At 43.1% G+C, this 18,954-nt stretch overlaps 1 protein-coding gene and 1 long non-coding RNA gene across 2 annotated transcripts; both read right to left on the bottom strand.

Annotated features, from left to right (window-relative positions):
* Positions 1-3,854: 3,854 nt before the first annotated feature.
* On the bottom strand, positions 3,855-8,445 carry LOC106584388 (uncharacterized). Its single transcript, XR_001323733.2, has 2 exons — positions 8,125-8,445; positions 3,855-6,234 (listed from the first exon to the last, which is right to left on the bottom strand). It is a non-coding gene; the product is annotated as an uncharacterized lncRNA (long non-coding RNA).
* A 1,321-nt stretch (positions 8,446-9,766) lies between these two features.
* LOC106584237 (ral guanine nucleotide dissociation stimulator-like 1) lies at positions 9,767-18,688 on the bottom strand. Its single transcript, XM_045705912.1, has 14 exons — positions 18,614-18,688; positions 18,415-18,504; positions 18,175-18,261; positions 17,940-17,972; positions 17,651-17,777; positions 17,480-17,502; positions 13,937-14,130; positions 13,539-13,613; positions 13,167-13,364; positions 12,885-13,008; positions 11,623-11,936; positions 11,424-11,505; positions 11,225-11,314; positions 9,767-11,073 (listed from the first exon to the last, which is right to left on the bottom strand). Exons 1-14 carry the CDS (start codon positions 18,686-18,688, stop codon positions 10,915-10,917), a joined length of 1,671 nt encoding a protein of 556 aa, XP_045561868.1. The 3' UTR covers positions 9,767-10,914.
* Between the last annotated feature and the right edge of the window lie 266 nt (positions 18,689-18,954).

Raw genomic sequence — 18,954 nt, 5'->3', positions numbered from 1 at the left:
AAGACGCGGGTGGGGGGGTGTGTGACCACAGAGAGGAGGGAGGATGAGGGGGAGACTGCCGGAACCATTGTGCTGGGGGAAAAAAAAACACACAAAAAAAGTGTCCGGGCCAGATGCGAGTGGAACCAAGAGGGAGAGGAGAGGGATGGGAGAACAAGGAGCCCTTGACCAAATTAAGACACTTGTTTAATGTTAAAGGAAGGAGAGGGAGAAAAGGGGGGACCCCATCAGGAGTAGCATTCCCAGCTGCCTGGCCCTCCTCTCTGTGGGACTTTGAGTAAGTTAGCAGGGCATGCATGTTTACTCAGGTGTATTATTAGCTTGTCTTGAACAAAAATACTGTATATTATATAGATTTCTATGTATACACATTATTGTCTTGGATGTAACAATCCAAGCTGGCGTAGCAGTCGGACCTGTGTTTTGTCTTGTCCCGTGTAAATATCAATTCTCATTTTTTTTGTACACATTTTAATCTCACTTTATCTACGGACTGAATATACTCTCCTGCAGCCAGCCTCACCCAATGTGGTATGGATCTGCTATTTTTATATCTTTAGAACCGGAACCCCTATCAGCAGCTAGCCAGCTAACTAGCTACTAGTCAGTTTGCCACTGCTAGCGGTCTTCACTGTTAACTCGGACACCAGCCAGCCTCAGCTCGGTCAATACCTGCCAGTCTGCACAGCGCGATATCAACCCAGAGCATATCGAACTGCTTTTTCTCTACCACATCTCCAGATTCCTACCGCAAGCTCTGAACCTTTACACCGGATCATTGCAGATAGTTAGCTGCAATCCAAGTGGCTACTCCTGACTAATGTCTTGGTCCCGAAGCAAGCACCAGTTAGCTTTGAGCTAGCCTCGAGTTAGGCCCATCTCCCGGCTAGCCGAAGAGGTCCACCAGCTAATTCTTGGGCTACCAATACCTCTTTGCCAATTGGCCTGGACCCTTTACTGCCGACACGGAACCCGCCTATCCATCACGACTGGTCTGCCAACGAAATCGTCTGCGGTGGTTTCAACAGGCTCTTCAATTTGCGACGTTGCCGAAGGCCCATCTGCTAGCCCCGGCCCGCGAGCTGTCTGAATCGCCGTGTCTCCAGCTCGCCTAACGTTGTAGCGACTGCTGAATGGCTACCTGGCTCACCTATTGCTACTCATTGGACCCTATGCTCACTCGGCTACACATGCCTCTCCCTAATGTCAATATACCTTGTCTATTGCTGTTTTGGTTAGTTATTGTCTTATTTCACTGTAGAGCCCCCAGCCCTGCCCAATATGCCTTAGATAGCCCTTTTGTCCCACCCCCCACACATGCAGTGACCTCATCTGGCTTAACTGGTGCCTCGAGACAAAACCTCTCTCGTCACTCAATGCCTAGGTTTACCTCCACTGTACTCACATCCTACTATACCCTTGTCTGTACATTATGCCTTGAATCTATTCTACCACGCCAAAGAAATCTGCTCCTTTTACTCTGTTCCGAACGCACTAGACGACCAGTTCTTATAGCCTTCAGCCGTACCCTTATCCTACTCCTCCTCTGGTGATAGAGGTTAACCCAGGCCCTGCAGCCCCCAGCACCACTCCTATTCTCCATGCGCTCTCATTTGTTGACTTCTGTAACCGTAAAGGCCTTGGTTTCATGCACGTTAACAGAAGCCTCCTCCCTAACTTAGTTTTATTCACTGCTTTAGCACACTCGGCCAACCCTGATGTCCTAGCCGTGTCTGAATCCTGGCTTAGGAAGGCCCCCAAAAATCCAGAAAATATCCATCCCCAACTACAACATTTTCCGACAAGATAGAACTGCCGAAGGGGGCAGAGTTGCAATCTACTGCAGAGATTGACAGAACTCTGCAGGCTTACTATCCAGGTCTGTGCCCGAACAAGTCGAGCTTCTACTTTTAAAAATCCACCTTTCAAGAAACAAGTCTCACCGTTGCCGCGTGTTATAGACCCCCCTCATCCCCCATCTGTGCCCTGGACACCATATGTGAATTGATTGCCCCCCATCTATCTTCAGAGTTCGTATCGTTAGGTGACCTAAACTGGGATATGCTTAACACCCCGGCCGTCCTACAATCTGCCCTACCTCAATCACACACAAATTATCAAGGAACCTACCAGGTACAACCCTAAATCCATAACCATGGGCACCTTAGATATCATCCTGATCAACTTGCCCTCTAAATACACCTCTGCTGTCTTCAACCAGGATCTCAGCGATCACTGCCTGCATCCGTGATGGGTCCACAGTCAAACAACCGCCCCTCATCACTGTCAAATGCTCCCTAAAACAGTTCAGCGAGCAGGCTTCTCTAATCGACCTGGCCCGGGTATCCTGGAAGGATATTGACCTCATCCCGTCAGTAGAGGATGCCTGGTTGATCTTTAAAAAGTGCTTTCCTCGCCATCTTAAATAAGCATGACCTACACAAATAATTGAGAACTAAAAACGGATATAATACTTAGTTCATCCCAGACTTGACTGCCTATTTCGCAACAAAGCCTCCTTCACTCATGCTGCCAAACACACCATCTTAGCAATCCTTGACTTCGGCGATGTCATTTACAAAATAGCCTCCAACACTCTACTCAGCAAACTGGATGTAGTCTATCACCGTGCCATCCTTTTTGTCACCAAAGCCCCATACACTACCCACCACTGCGACCTGTATGCTCTCGTTGCCTGGCCCTCGCTACATATTCATTCATCGCCAAACCCACTGGCTCCAGGTCATCTATAAGTCTTTGCTAGGTAAAGCCCCGCCTTATCTCAGCTCACTGGTCACCATAGCACGCGCTCCAGCAGGTATATTTCAATGGTCATCCCCAAAGCCAACACTTATTTTGGCTGCTTTTCCTTCCAGTTCTCTAGTGCCAATGACTTGAACAAATTGGAAAAAAATTAATCACTTAAGATGGAGACCTACATGTCCCTCGCTAACTTTAAGCATCAGCTGTTAGAGCATCTTACTGATCAATGTACCTGTACACAGCCAATCTGTAAATAGCACACCCAACTACCTCATACCCATATTGTTATTTATCTTTTTGCCACCAAGTATCTCTACTTGCACATCATCTGCACATCTATCACTCCAGTGTTAACGCTAAATTATTTCTCCACTGTGGCCTATTTATTGCCTTACCTCCCTAATCTTACTGCATCTGCACAAACTGTATATAGATTTTCTATTGTGTTATTGACTGTACATTTGTTTATCCCATGTGTAACTCTGTTGTTTTTGTCACACTGCTTTGCTGTATCTTGGCCAGGTCGCAGTTGTAAATGAGAACTTGTTCTCAACTAGCCTATCTGGTTAAATAAAGGTGAAATAAAAAAATATATAAATGTTTATTTCTCAGAGTTAAAATGATTTGCTGAAAATGCTTTTGTAAAAGATTTAAAGTAAAATCCTTAAAAGAAAATGTGTGATACTGAATTCCAACGAAATTGCACTTGAGCAGTAGCTTCGAGAGGTCATGACTGCATTGAAGTCAGTAGAAATGTCTAACTCAAAGTCCACAAATTCTATGGTGCTTTACAGGACTTCTCATTGTAGCACTTTATTTTATCGTAAAGAAATGACCAAGTAGATCATTAAATGGTAATTACACTGTAATAACCCATTTGTTACACTACTTGTTTGTTCCAGAATAATAATTTGAAGTACATTTACATTTGAGTCATTTAGCAGACGCTCTTATCCAGAGCGACTTACAGTAGTGAATGCATACATTTAATTTCATGCATTTTCTTATTTTTTTTGGTACTGCAGTATCATGGAAGTATCGTTCCAACTCCGTAAATCTTATAAGTTGTTAAAGGGTCGAACAAATAAACATCATAGTGAAGATCATTTATTTTAGGTAGAGAATTTTGGCAGTGAAGACGCACAGAAACTGAGTTCATGAGAGAAAATTCACAAGTGTTGCATGAGAATCAACCATAGTACATCTTGCCCAGCATTTAGTACTGAATGACCAATAACAGACCAGTACACTGCTCAGTGAGATGGCCAGAATGTCAGTATTAGAGAATGAGCGTTATAGTAATTACCAGTGTGATGGAGAGAATAGGTATGAAACGTAGGAGTGTATATGGTAGGGACTGGCTTCACTGTGGGGGTTAGACAGGTGGGGTGGAGGTGTTAATGCTGGTTAGGCAGTGTGTGGGAGCCGGTATCTGTGGGATTCCGTTAAAAAGGGGTGTGAGTGGCGGTGTGTAGATGCCTAGACACAGGAGGAACTGAATTCGTCTCAGTGTGGGCTAGTGTGAAAACGTCATTCATATCGTCTGTGACTCAAACTATTGGTGGTGAGTGTTTGGGTGAGGCTCGGTGCACAGGGAGCTGGCTGTTCAGAATGTTGTAGATAGAAAAGTCATGTAAGAACGGACATGCCTATTCTGAATGACAGTCTGTTCTGCACAGTACATTTCCAACTGAACACCCTGTAAGAGGCTCGGCACACTTTACAGTTCCTGCAAACGGCGTACAACGCAATACGTGAATGCCGTATGTCACAATGGGCGTTTTCTTTTGCCTGCTACGTAGATTTTCACTGCTCAAAGCTTGAAATGAAACATACTATTCCTTACCCCACGGTGGGAGGCACTCGTGTAGATAATGAGGCTGTATCACGCCAAACTCGCTTGGTTAAAATGAAACCAGAAACATAGTTCCTCTTTCGGCAAAAAGTTGTTTCTCTTCACAAAATTACTATCAACTTATAAATTAAAAAAAAAAATATTATTAAAACAAGCACTAGTGCTGGTATAAATCCTTGAAAACAAAAGTGATGAATGTACAAATGCCATTTAAACTTTCAAACCGCAACATTTTCTCAAAGCTCCATGGAAAAATGTGTAGCTACAATTGCAAGAAATTAACTTTAAAAGAAAAAGTGACGCCAAGAAGAGGGCTCTAAAATGCTCTTACCCAGGGCCACATTCAGCCACGTTGACAGGCTGAACAGGATCGGAATTAACATACAATTTAAAAACATTGTCCTCAGTCACCCTCCACGAGTTCGATTGACATACACTGGTGTACAAAACATTACACCTTCCTAATATTTAGTTGCACCCCATTTTGCCCTCAGACCAATCTCAATTTGTTGGGGATGGACTCTATAAGGTGTTAAAAGCGTACCACAGGGATGTTTTTGACACACTCAAACCGGTGCGCCTGGCACCTACTACCATAGCCCATTCAAAAGGCACTTAAATCTTTTTGTCTTGTCCATTCACCCTCGGAGCGGCAAATACATAATCCATCTCTCAATTATTGCAAGGCTTAAAAATCCTTCTTTAACCTGTGTCCTCCCCTTCATCTACACTGATTGAAGTGGATTTAACAGATGACATCAATAAGGGATCATAGCCTTCACCTGGATTCACCTGGTCAGTGTCATGGAAAGAGGTGTTCCTAATGATTTGTACATTGTGTGTGACACGTTTTTCTGCCCTGTAAAAAAAAAACGAATCAAAGAGAAACTAAATGATACTCCATTTTGTTCTGAGGTGAACAGAGTTTAAGATTAGACAAGAGTAGGTCACTCATTCCATCTACTTCCCACCTCCTGAAGTCACCCAAACAAATGCATTTCTATTAGGACTGCTAATCAATGCATCAGGCAGCACAATCCGGGCCTCACAGAGTCCCATCCTATGTGTCACTACACCCTAAAGGTGAGATAGGACAGCTAGACAATATTAAAAAGGAAATAACTTGTTAAAAACAAGTAGTACAGCTCACAATGAGAGGTGCATCCCTGCGTGGTACACACAGTGCATACTGGTACACAGCGGACAGGAAGGCCACAGTCTGCTACTGGTGTGGGGGAGGGGGGCAGAGATGTGGGGGTCCAATTGGGGACAAGGGAATAGGTCATTCAGAGTCTACCTCATTGACTTCAACTCATTCCCCCATGTTTGGTCCTTCCAGTCTCCCAGCATCTCTGGGGGGGGGGCACTGTTGGGCGCCGGGAGGCACAGCAACTCCTCAGCTGGACTGGCTGCCCCGCACATACAGCAGGAAGTCAAAGTTGGCTGAGGTGTTCATGGTATAACACAGGCTTACTAGGATGATGCAGGAGGCCTGGGTGTTTTAGACGAGGGACATGGTCATCAGGAAGACCAAGTGACTGTACATGCAGGGCGGGCCAGGCTGTGTTTCACTCAATGGGGAACTGGCTGCTGAGGAGCCAACTCCTTGGAACAGTCTGGTGAAAGGGGGGAAATGGTTAGGTAAAAAAAGGACCATCTATACGGGTCAGAGACATTAATATACTGCTCAAAAAAATAAAGGGAACACTTAAACAACACATCCTAGATCTGAATGAAAGAAATAATCTTATTAAATACTTTTTTCATTACATAGTTGAATGTGCTGAAAACAAAATCACACAAAAATAATCAATGGAAATCCAATTTATCAACCCATGGAGGTCTGTATTTGTAGTCACACTCAAAATTAAAGTGGAAAACCACACTACAGGCTGATCCAACTTTGATGTAATGTCCTTAAAACAAGTCAAAATGAGGCTCAGTAGTGTGTGTGGCGTCCACGTGCCTGTATGACCTCCCTACAACGCCTGGGCATGCTCCTGATGAGGTGGCGGATGGTCTCCTGAGGGATCTCCTCCCAGACCTGGACTAAAGCATCCGCCAACTCCTGGACAGTCTGTGGTGCAACGTGGCGTTGGTGGATGGAGCGAGACATGATGTCCCAGATGTGCTCAATTGGATTCAGGTCTGGGGAACGGGCGGGCCAGTCCATAGCATCAATGCCTTCCTCTTGCAAGAACTGCTGACACACTCCAGCCACGAGGTCTAGCATTGTCTTGCATTAGCAGGAACCCAGGGCCAACCACACCAGCATATGGTCTCACAAGGGGTCTGAGGTTCTCATCTCGGTACCTAATGGCAGTCAGGCTACCTCTGGCGAGCACATGGAGGGCTGTGCGGCACCCCAAAGAAATGCCACCCCACACCATGACTGACCCACCGCCAAACCGGTCATGCTGGAGGATGTTGCAGGCAGCAGAACGTTCTCCACGGCGTCTCCAGACTCTGTCACGTCTGTCACGTGCTCAGTGTGAACCTGCTTTCATCTGTGAAGAGCACAGGGCGCCAGTGGCAAATTTGCCAATCTTGGTGTTCTCTGGCAAATGCCAAACGTCCTGCACGGTGTTGGGCTGTAAGCACAACCCCCACCTGTGGACGTCGGGCCCTCATACCACCCTCATGGAGTCTGTTTCTGACCGTTTGAGCAGACACATGCACATTTGTGGCCTGCTGGAGGTCATTTTGCAGGGCTCTGGCAGTGCTTCTCCTGCTCCTCCTTGCACAAAGGCGGAGGTAGCGGTCCTGCTGCTGGGTTGTTGCCCTCCTACGGCCTCCTCCACGTCTCCTGATGTACTGGCCTGCCTCCTGGTAGCGCCTCCATGCTCTGGACACTACGCTGACAGACACAGCAAACCTTCTTGCCACAGCTCGCATTGATGTGTCATCCTGGATGAGCTGCACTACCTGAGCCACTTGTGTGGGTTGTAGACTCCGTCTCATGCTACCACTAGAGTGAAAGCACCGCCAGCATTCAAAAGTGACCAAAACATCAGCCAGAAAGCATAGGAACTGAGAAGTGGTCTGTGGTCCCCACCTGCAGAACCACTCCTTTATTGGGGGTGTCTTGCTAATTGCCTATAATTTCCACCTGTTGTCTATTCCATTTGCACAACAGCATGTGAAATTTATTGTCAATCAGTGTTGCTTCCTAAGTGGACAGTTTGATTTCACAGAAGTGTGATTGACTTGGAGTTACATTGTGTTGTTTAAGTGTTCCCTTTATTTTTTTGAGCAGTGTATAAAAATGTAAAAACCACTGATAACTGATTCCTGTTAAAACATGTAAAAAAACAAGTTTTCAAATCTGATTGAATTCCTCTGACTACAATACAATGTCTATTTCAGGGTAGATTTATTTCAAATAAATGTTAGTTACAGTATACCCCATAGGGGGAGATCAGTGTCAGTCAGGTCAAACGAGCGGACACTAAGATCATTAATGACTAACTAATTAGTAGGTTAAGAACAGGTTGTAAATGACTCACCTGTCACCTATTCTCAAAGTTGACGAGCTCACCCTGCAGGGGACAAAAATAACAGTGTGAAAGTCTGAACGCTGATAACACGCTGTGCTGGTGAGACAAACAGCGGTGAAGGACTATAAAAACTGCCCAAAAATACTAATGGAAATGCATGTTCTAGATGCAAACAGTGGTTAGTCACAACACATACAGGAGAAGTCTCTACAACCGTCACAGTCGGGGGAGCCTCTATTGGGTGCACGCGCTTAAAAACCTGTTGGGGCTCGGGGGCAGTATTGAGACATTTTGAAAAAAATATGTGCCCATTTTTAACTGCCTCCTACACCAACTCAGAAGCTAGGATATGCATATTATTAACACATTCGGATAGAAAACACTCTGAATTTTCTAAAACAGTTTGAATGGTGTCTGTAAGTATAACAAAACTCATATTGCAGGCAAAAACCTGTGAAAAATAGATCAAAAAAAATGTGAATTTTGTGACTGTACTATTTAGTGTCATGGTTTTATAGATACCATAGTGAGAAAGGATTCATTTCGCAACACCTACGGCTTCCACTAGATGTCAACGATCTTTATAAAGTTGTTTGAAGCGTCTATGATAAACAGAGAGCAAATTAGAATCCAAGGAAGTTGACATGTCATCACTTCATTTTTTTGCGCCTGCGCATAAATCTGAGAAGCGTGAGTTTGTCTTCATTGTTTATCTAGACATAGGATAGGTTGTGTGAAAATATTACTGATGTTTAACGTTAAAAATGGACCAAAAGATTAATGCTAAACAACATTTGACATGTTTGAACGGACGTAAATAGATTATTTACTAGGTTTTTTTAGCTTTTCGGCGTGATTTTACACTCCCCCCCACCACGTTTTGTGGGAGCATAATGAACGCTAAGTACTTGGTGTTATTTGGACATAAATTATGAACTTTGTCAAAAGAAACCACATTTGTTCCGGACCTGGGATGCCTTCCGGACCTGGGATGCCTGCCTTCTGATGGAGATAATCAAAGGTAAGGGGATATTTACAATGTTATTATCGATTTTAGATGATGCTAACTGTATAGCATAGCCTGTTGTTCTTAGCATAGCACCCCGTTTATTGCAAAATGTGATTTCCCAGTAAAGTTATTTTGAGATCAGGCCATTCGGTAGCAATTACGAGATGATAATATATTATTCTTTGAATGACAATATTATAATTTACCAATGTTTTCGAATAGTAATTTTGTTATGTTCACCGGAAGCATTTCAGAGAAGAAAAAATCTGAATTTCACGCTACTGTAAAATGCTGTTTTTGGATATAAATATGAACTTGATGGAACAAAAAATGCATGTATTGTATAACATAATGTCCTAGGAGTGTCATCTGATGGAGATTGACAAAAGTTAGTGCATAATTCTAGCTGGTTTCTGCTTTTGGTGACGCCTGACCTTGAATTGAAAATGGATGTTTGTACTTTTGTGGCTATGTACTGTCCTAACATAATCTAACTTTATGCTTTTGCCGTAAAGCCTCTTTGAAAATTGAACAATGTGGTTAGATTAAGGAGATGTTTATCATTTAAATTGTGTAAAATAGTTGATTGTTTGAGAAATTGAAATTATTAGATTTTTGATGTTTTGAATTTCCAGCCTTGTTAGCAATCCCGACTCGGGGTTCATTGCTAACCTGTAGCCCCAACAGGTTAAAAAAAAAAAGGGTGTAATTGTAAAGACATGTCATTTAACAGTAAAAATGTATTACATTTTAATGTGGCATGAACACAAACAGTAATGACGTGGTCATCTGATTAGCTAGGTTTTCAGCCAATTGGCGACCAATTACTGTGCGAATATTCTAAAATCTGCATAAAACAATACGCACATTTTCCCACCAGAGATGTTTCCATCAAATGTACTTGTTGCAGATAAAATGTGCGTGATGACGCAGGGCACCAATTTTTATTTTGCAGTTAAATTCCCATGTACCGAATAAAAAGTTAAATGGGTTCCCATTTTATTTTTAACTCTGAAGGTTTTGGCAGACATTTTATTTGCTTTATATAGCAAATGTGCCCACTCAGATTTTCACACGTCCACTCTAGTCAACAGCTCGCAGATACAGTGCGGGTATAGCCTACATGAGATTATTATGGCAGCCAAGCATCGATCATCATGTCACCAGAATAAAACCCTTGATATTTATTGGAAAGGGGTATCAAGCCTTTCCAATAAAGCCTCACCACGCTGTGAAGTTCATCATAACTCATTTGATCTATAGCCTAATTAACTGCATGCTTTACCGGGTGGGATGACCACACCATATCATCACGTGACTCCAAGTTTACTTCAATATGATGGTTATTATATAAACATTTGCACATAATGGAATTTCCACCATAAAGTCTTATAATTAATTTTACCGACAAGATCCACCTTGTCTAGAGTGTTTTGTTTTGTCAAAATTGGAAAGTTTGCCAACAAATTAGATGTTTCCATCAGGCCTGTCATGACATTTATCTGGCATGTACATTACATGAAAAGGTTGGATGGAAACCTGGTTATTGTAAAAAAAGAAGAAAAAAAAATCACTTAAAAATCAGCAACCTGCAGCTGTGCACATTCATCTACTCAAAAATAATTCCAGCATCCATTTGATGAATGGAAATCTGTTAAACACCATAATGACATTCATTGATTGTTATTAGGCCTAATACTAGTGGATGCCAAGTTTTCCCCAGAAATGTGAAACATTTTTAATACATGAAATGTTTCATAAATTTCCTTCAATTCACAAGTGGCTGAATCTCAGAGCGAGCAAACCAGCATATCAGTCTGTGTAGCCCATATATCCAGTGCTGTCTCGCCAAAAATACTATGACGGGCGCCGTTTCGCTCGCAAGGATGCTTTCTCCAGTGAGATTGATGCGTTATGCCCAAGTAAGGTATTGTCCCCTGCAGAGCACCCTGGGAAAAGAAAAAGCATAGGATAAACCATACCAATACATCTGCAGCCACTGCCAAGCTTCTCACTTTGACTTCCCTCCTTAAAAACGTAAGCACAAACAGGGCCTTGAACACAAACTGCCAGTGGCTTGTAGCTTGCGCCATCTCTCACCATTTCTATTTTCCTCTGGAGTTGTTTGTGAGTGTGCTTCTGGTGCTCCTTAGCACAGCCTTCCAGATTGGCAAATTTAGATGTGCCCTCCTGTAGGGGAAAAAGTAGATTGTGTAACTATCACATCACTACTACAATCAACCACTACACCAAAAACCAAACCCTCTCATATGATGGTATTAACAGAGCAGAGTCTCACCCTCATCAGCAGCTCTTCGCTGGTCAGGTAGAGTTTGTGATGTAAGATGTCTGATAGCTCCTCAAACGTAGACATGCTGTCTCTGGGGAATTACATAGAGAAAGGTTAGAACTAATTGGGAAAGCATAGGAACTCCTCCCCATGAGTTGTAAGTAATCAGTTCATATGCATTCAGGTTGTGAAAGAGACTCCCTCAGACACCCAGGACCAGGCCCTCTTCAGTCTGTAGAGTGGGTTGGACTGCAGTGCAGACACAATGGCACGCAGCGACGAGAAGTTCTTAAGCATGCGACACTCCTGAGCGATGTCTATCCAGCGCTTGATGACCCGTGCCCTGAGGTGTGGGCGGATCTGGCGTCGGTGCAGTATGGTGCTGACCACACACGCTGCCACAGCGTTGAACTGGGTGATGGTGGCACGGATGGTGGGAGCACTGTGCTTGTTCTGTTTCTTATCCCTCTGGGACCAGATGGAGCCCAGGCAGTGGTGAGGAATCACCTTCTTGAACAACAACTGGAAACAGACAAGCTAATTAAGCCGTGTTCACATTGGCTTAATTTCATAGGCGGTTTGAAGTCCGGTAGAAATCTGATTCCTTGTCCATGTGACTTGTGTCTGAACGGTCAAATGTTATTATTTGCCCTCAAGTGTTTTTTTAGACTGTTATTCAGCATCTCTTATTGCTTGCTAGCTACTCTGTTGACAGTTTGACAAGAACATGTGGTAGCTAACTAGCTTGTTAAATGTTTACAAACAAATTAATGAATGTGCTAGAACGCTAAACAGCTACCTAGCTAGCTAGTTGATTGCTGTGGCTAGCCAAAAGTAAATGGTTTTGAAAGTTGAATCAACTTATCCTGAGGTTTTAAAAGTGTTCTTACACTGTCATTTTGAACATTCAAAGCAACTGGGAAGATTCCATGTCAGGCATTGTTGTCACCTTAGCTTTCTACATAACCTCTGACTAATAGGATGCACGAGCACCACCAATCAGCCTACAACACTGCGCACACCCGTCATTACTATGACAACAAGCGTAGCCATGTCAGGAAATGACTGCTGTCTGAAAACAAACAAATCCGATTTGGTCACTTGTAACTTACTGTTTGGACAGTACATAGTCCAAAAACGGATTTGAAAAACAAAAAACAGATTTTAGCATTAAGGCCTGCAGTGTGAATAAGGCTTTAGACTATTAGGTTGCATTCATACAGGCAGCCCAATTCTGATCTTTCGTCCACTAATTGGTCTTTGAACAAATCACATTCAATTTTCACATCAGATCTTTTCAGGGCTGATTGGTCAAAAGACCAAACAGTGAAAAGAAATATGAGAATTGTGCTTCCTGTCTAAACACAGGCATAGTATTAAAACACTTAAACATATATTTATCGTGCAGTGTTCAAATCCCACCTGGGAATCCATACTCCCACCCAGACCCCCTCCCTCAGCTTCTCTTACCACATCCATACAAGTCAGTTGCTCTGCCACCAAATCTGTATCAAATGACATGAAGTCTTCCTGGACCTCAATCTCCACTTCCTCATCCTCACACAGGCCGAAGGAGCGTATGCTGTCAAAACCGCTGGAGAAACCTACCAGGAGTAATGATCAGATTAATGATGGAAGGCCAAACAGAGATAAAGGTATTTTTAGAGAGAGAGCGAGAGAGATACAAAGATAAAAAAACAAAATAATTGAGAGAGGATAGAGTACTAATTAACGAGATATCTTACTGTTCACCCACCATCTGAGTCTACATCCAGACTGGCCTCAGCCTTCAGCTGCTCCAGTAGACTCTGGGCTTTACGCATGGGCTCTGATCCAGGCAGGGCCCTCTGTAGGTAGGCCATCACCCTGTGGAAGCAGGGGTAGGATGGAGGCTCCTGGAAGTCCTCTGGACACTGGTCCAGCCAGGCTCTCAAGATGGAGGCCAGGGCACTAAGGGGGATGAGGGGCAGCAAGAGTCAGGGAGGGCTGCTGGGAGTAAGCTGCTGCTGACAGAGGGCAAGGCAGACAGGAAAGCTACACAGTAACAACTCAACTTCGCTTGAATCAATATGGAAATCAAGCAAAGACAGACCAAGTAAAGCAGGAGACATTGAGAAATCTTACATTCGAACGGCACCTTTGGTTTCAGAGGGTCTACATTGCTCAGTCTGTCCTTCACTACCCTCTGGAATTCCATACCTGAGAGAAAGACAAAAAGAAATTCAGCACCACCATCTACCATCAGTCTAATAGCAGTGAGACCAGTAAGTCTCCTCAGCCTCTCCATATAGAGCAGTAGTGTTCTTCAACCATGTTTCAGGAGAGCCACAGTCTGTACACACTGTTGCAGCTCAACACTTACATGTGACTTCATCAAAATCATGTTGATTATTGAACCAGGTGTTATAGCACTATGACTGGGACAAAAGCCTGCACTCACTAGATCTCGCCAGGACCAGCTGTTGTCAGCTCCTTCTATACACTCTAGCCACCATGGGCCCCCAGCCCAGTACCAGACGTACTTGTCTAGCAGCAACTGCAGCACAGTGTGCGTGCTGGCGAAGTATGTGGACAGGAAGATGGTGGTGTAGGCGAGGTCATTGCCCCGGAACCCCGTCAGCAGCGTCTCTACCTGCCGCTCCAGAGTTCCAGCACAGATCTTCCAGGTTTCTAGCTGGCTCACCGTGTGGCCGGGTGGCAGCCGGTCCCCCGCTGCCTGTGACGAGACAATATGGAAAGAACCAGGGATATTAGTACAATGAGAACGGGGAAAGAATGTGCTCCATGGTAAATACGTGCTTGCTTCAAGTTGTGTATTTCCAGTCTCCTATGTATTAGTTAGTCCATTAAATAGTTTGCCCCATAGTTGCTAAATATGTTGACCATGTTTGCCGTCCACATTGTTCTAATTGCATTGCTAAACATAGGCTATAGCATTCACACTGATATAGGGGCTGGGCCTACTGTAAATTGTGGTCTGGACATGGCAAACATAGTCAATAAGCAAGATTACATTCCCTAGACTAATTGATTAGGCCTAAAAATAGTATATTTTCAAACAGAACTGCCTGTTTATAATAGACTGTCTAAATACAGTTACAGGCACTACAATTGCTCCCTGTGGGTGTATAATGCAGACAAGGCAGCTTAGACTATGGAGGGTTTTACACACATCCAAACTTCACAGGAGCTGGATACCCACCTAGCACATTTGGTTCCTTGGAAGTGAACATTTCGCCTGAGAACTTAATTTTTAGGTTGCAGGGAGGTTCTGAAAACGTTTTACTATGGTTCTCTGAAAGTCTTATTAACATTATGAGAACGGAAATTGTAGGTTGAAGTTTAATAATTTCCTTAATTATTTCAATAACACTGCTAAGCTTATTTTGGGTTAACTTTTTTGAACTCCAAGCACAGACAGGACCCACAAAGTCATTTCCTTATGCATGCAAACATTTTCTTTGTGACACAGCTTAAATGAGATACAAAAGTATTCTTATTTTCTTATCCATGAGATTAGTCCACTGCACCATCAGGAAGGAGCTAGCATGCCATGTTTTTTTACGCATACAAAGCTGTTCATTTTAGTCTATTCAAAACAAGGGTTGGAACCGATTCAGGGAACAAAACCAAAAAAGGAAATTTGAGGAACAGAACGTTATTTGAAAAGCATGGGAACTGGTTAATGAAACTTTATTTTACATTTGGGGATCTTTTTCCAGTCCCACAGAAAATCGCAACAAAAATGCCTTTGCAAAGCCCTCACTGTCAGTCAAACTTTTTCCAGCTGGAAATCTTTGCCAGTAGTGTGCGTGTGTATGCGACCTGCCCCTCCCTTTTGAAGCATACATTACCGTAGTCTACTGATGACATTACAAGCATGATCTAGAAATTAGGGAGAGATGTTTAAAAGAATGGATTAACTTTTTCAATGCTAGTTAAAGGATGCAGTTTCCCATTGAATTAACTACAAAAAAGGTAAGATGTGTTTTCAATTCTAGTGCTGCTCTGCAAACAAGGTTGTTAGCTAGCTAGCTCTGGTCCAACTTTAAACAAACTCTGAAGTTCAAAGACATTTCAAAGTTCCTCCAAAAGGTATAATTCTGTAGGCCGAATTCAGATAATGCATGTCATAAAAGATGCCCAGCGGCAAGCTTCCTCCATCCGCTCTTGCAAAATTTCAGTTGCATCTTGTGACTGGCAGCACAGTTTGTGTGTTTATTTCAATATGATTAAACCATGCCGTTACGGCAAAATACAATTTGCTCTTAACTTCCCTATACAGATGAGAAAAATCAGCCACAGCAAGCTGCTCTATCCGCACTGATTGGTGAAGTCATTTAATGTCAAACTAAATGTAAAAAAAATATTTACATTTCAGAGGTTAAAAAAGGAACAGAAAAGAACGTTAGTCTTTTTTTGAAAACTGTTCTGTTTAGAAAGAAGCGACTGGAAAACAATTTTGGTTCCAACCATATTCAAACAGACCCCATTTCAAAGGAAACAAGCTCTCAGTAAGATCAGGTGTGGCCAATTAGTGGGCGCAGCCAATATGCCTGAAGACACTTAAGAGTTTTGTTGATGCTGAGAACGGAATGCATGTTTATTTTACCCTCTTTTTTTTTCTCCACAGATTTGTGATATCCAATTGCGATCTTGTCTCATCGCTGCATCTCCCCTGTACTGAGAATATGCCAAAGCAAACAACAATCATGCACCCTTTCCAGAAGGTTGTGGGAAGGTGGTATGCAAAATAATCATAGGACAACCACACTCTTACCAAACTCTAAGAAACATCTGGTTCTCAGAACATTATGTGCTACCTGGGTAAAGCTCCAATATAAAGAAAAAGGGGGAATGTCCACTCACCATTATACTGCTTTCAAATGTAATGTTTTATAAACATCTTACAGATCATATTTGCACTTTTCCAGAAATAGCAGATGTAATTGCATTGCATTCGAGCCATAAACCCATGACAACAATATTTCTAAATAAGATCGGGTCAGAAGCACGATATCATAAAATGGCACTGTGCACACTTACTGTAGGCCTAATGTCTTTACGCATACCATTCACACATCTATACATTATACTAGGCTCCTGTCAATTGTATCGTTGCCCATGTGCGAAGCAGATTTTTAAAAATCTTATGTTGATATGGCATTACAGGAAGATTGAAGAGATTGTAATTGCGTGTCTTTGGTAATCGGGTGTGCTCTTTGAAAATGGGGATGGATAGCCTACCTAAACAAGCGAAATGCAGGTATGTGAAAATGAAAAGGCATGAGGGCAAAAACCTCCAACATATTTCGAAGCACTATGTAGACCATTTACAACCCATTTATTCATAGGCTACTTTTGACTAAATGTCCAAGTTATAAAGACGCACCTTTGCGATTCTGCCAAACTAGCCTTGATTGGGGGCAGGGTAGGCTATGCTTGTTTTTATGCAATTAAACAAAAAAAATGGGGGAAACTAATAATTTTTGGACATTTCTAAATACGAGATTCACCGGCATAAAATTCACGTCTCTCCTTCCATGGGCACCGTGTGTCATGGCTGGATAGGCTACACTTCCACTCTCAAAATCAATTCCATTATCAACTGCGTTACCGTCAACCTGCTTTTTGTGAGTCTTAAAACGTCCCATTAACGCTGCATGAAATTCTCTTTGGGGTTGTTTTTAGGACACAACTTAAATATTGCCACCCCTCCCACCTCAGCACAAGTGAGCTGATTTTAGACAGATAAATTGACAGTCCTGCCATTAGAGCTGGAAAATGCCAATGCGCCAATTAACGTCACAAAATTACAAACTAACAAGAGTTTGACACTTAAGCCTCCTCAGCGTCAGATGGAAATAGAGACCAATAAGGCTAAGGTTCCAAATCTGATTGTAGTCAACGGAATTCGATAATGTCTACATTATTTCAGGTTAGATTTATTTTAAATCTCAATGTTACGTACAGTACACATGTTAAGTCCTCCAGTGTGTACTTACTGGCTAAGTCTTGACAATGCCCTTGCAAAGTTTGCATAAAGTCGTACTTCTGTCTCCCACTCCTTCAATGTCACAAGACATGGCTGCAGAAGACAAACAGAGAATAATCATGATATCACTACTACCAGTCCACTTATCCTAAGTAGGAGTAAAACAATCAGAAAGAGATGTAGCAGAGAGGATAGAGGGAGTAAGAGCTGATGTAGAGATACAGTGTGAATGATTACTGACGCTTGTACCTCTCCTCCTCTCTGTGTTGAGGCTGGTTCTTGAACCAGTGCAGGAAGGCATCATCAGCACTAAGACAGTAGCTGTTACACGCAGACTGCAGCAGCTTGATCTGAGCTATCACCTCAAACTCCCGCAGAGTCAGAGAGAGATCAAGGTCACAGTACATTTTTTATTTAACTAGGTAAGTCAGTTAAGAACAAATTATTAACATAAAAAGCTGGACTACTAACAATGACTTTTCCCCCTTTACCTAATTAGTGGGTTAGAATGGGTTAAAAATGACACTCACCCTTCGCATCTTCTCAAAGTTGATTAGCCCCCCCTGCAGAGGACACAAAGATGAGTGTGAAAGACTGAACAATGATACCACGCCGGGCTGGCTAGAAAAACAGTGGTGGTAGACTAAAAACTGTCAAACAAATTCCTCAAATACTCATGCTCTATATGCAAACAGCGGTCACAACACACAGGAGAAGTCTCTACAAGCAAACAGAATGAGTGAGTAGGATGATAGTAAGGCTCACCTCTACTAGGTCTGACCGGGCAGCATCTAACATGGTCAGGTCTGTTAGGAAGGTGCCCAAGTAAGGTATCGTCCCCTGCATAGCACCCTGGGAGAAGAGACAGAGCATATGATTAAAATCATACCAATACATCAGCAACCACTGCCAAGCTTTCTCACTTTGACTTCCCTCCTTAAATTGTAAACAAACAGGGCCTTGAACACAAACTGCCAGTGGCTTGTAGCTTGCTCCATCTCTCACCATTTCCTTCTGCAGCTGGAGTCGTTTGTGAGTGTGCTTCTGGTGCTCCTTAGCACAGCCTTCCAGATTGGCAAATTTAGATGTGCCCTCCTGTAGGGGAAAAAGTAGATTGTGTAACTATCACATCACTACTACAATCAACCACTACACCAAAAACCAAACCCTCTCATATGATGGTATTAACAGAGCAGAGTCTCACCCTCATCAGCAGCTCTTCGCTGGTCAGGTAGAGTTTGTGATGTAAGATGTCTGATAGCTCCTCAAACGTAGACATGCTGTCTCTGGGGAATTACATAGAGAAAGGTTAGAACTAATTGGGAAAGCATAGGAACTCCTCCCCATGAGTTGTGACTAATCAGTTCATATGCATTCAGGTTGTGAAAGAGACTCCCTCAGACACCCAGGACCAGGCCCTCTTCAGTCTGTAGAGTGGGTTGGACTGCAGTGCAGACACAATGGCACGCAGCGACGAGAAGTTCTTAAGCATGCGACACTCCTGAGCGATGTCTATCCAGCGCTTGATGACCCGTGCCCTGAGGT

Source organism: Salmo salar, chromosome ssa23 (assembly GCF_905237065.1).
Source record: "Salmo salar chromosome ssa23, Ssal_v3.1, whole genome shotgun sequence".
Taxonomy (NCBI): Eukaryota; Metazoa; Chordata; class Actinopteri; order Salmoniformes; family Salmonidae; genus Salmo; species Salmo salar.
Note: the sequence above shows the minus strand (reverse complement) of the source record. Positions and strands in the feature narration are given on the sequence as shown.

Coding starts and splice junctions, on each gene's coding strand:
- LOC106584237 (XM_045705912.1), bottom strand. CDS start 18,688: ATGTCTACGTTTGAGGAGCTATCAGACATCTTACATCACAAACTCTAC. Junction 13,614..13,936: donor CTGCAGTTGCTGCTAGACAA/GTACGTCTGGTA, acceptor TCTTTCTCTCAG/GTATGGAATTCCAGAGGGTA. Junction 11,506..11,622: donor AAGAGGGCCTGGTCCTGGGT/GTCTGAGGGAGT, acceptor GTAATTCCCCAG/AGACAGCATGTCTACGTTTG.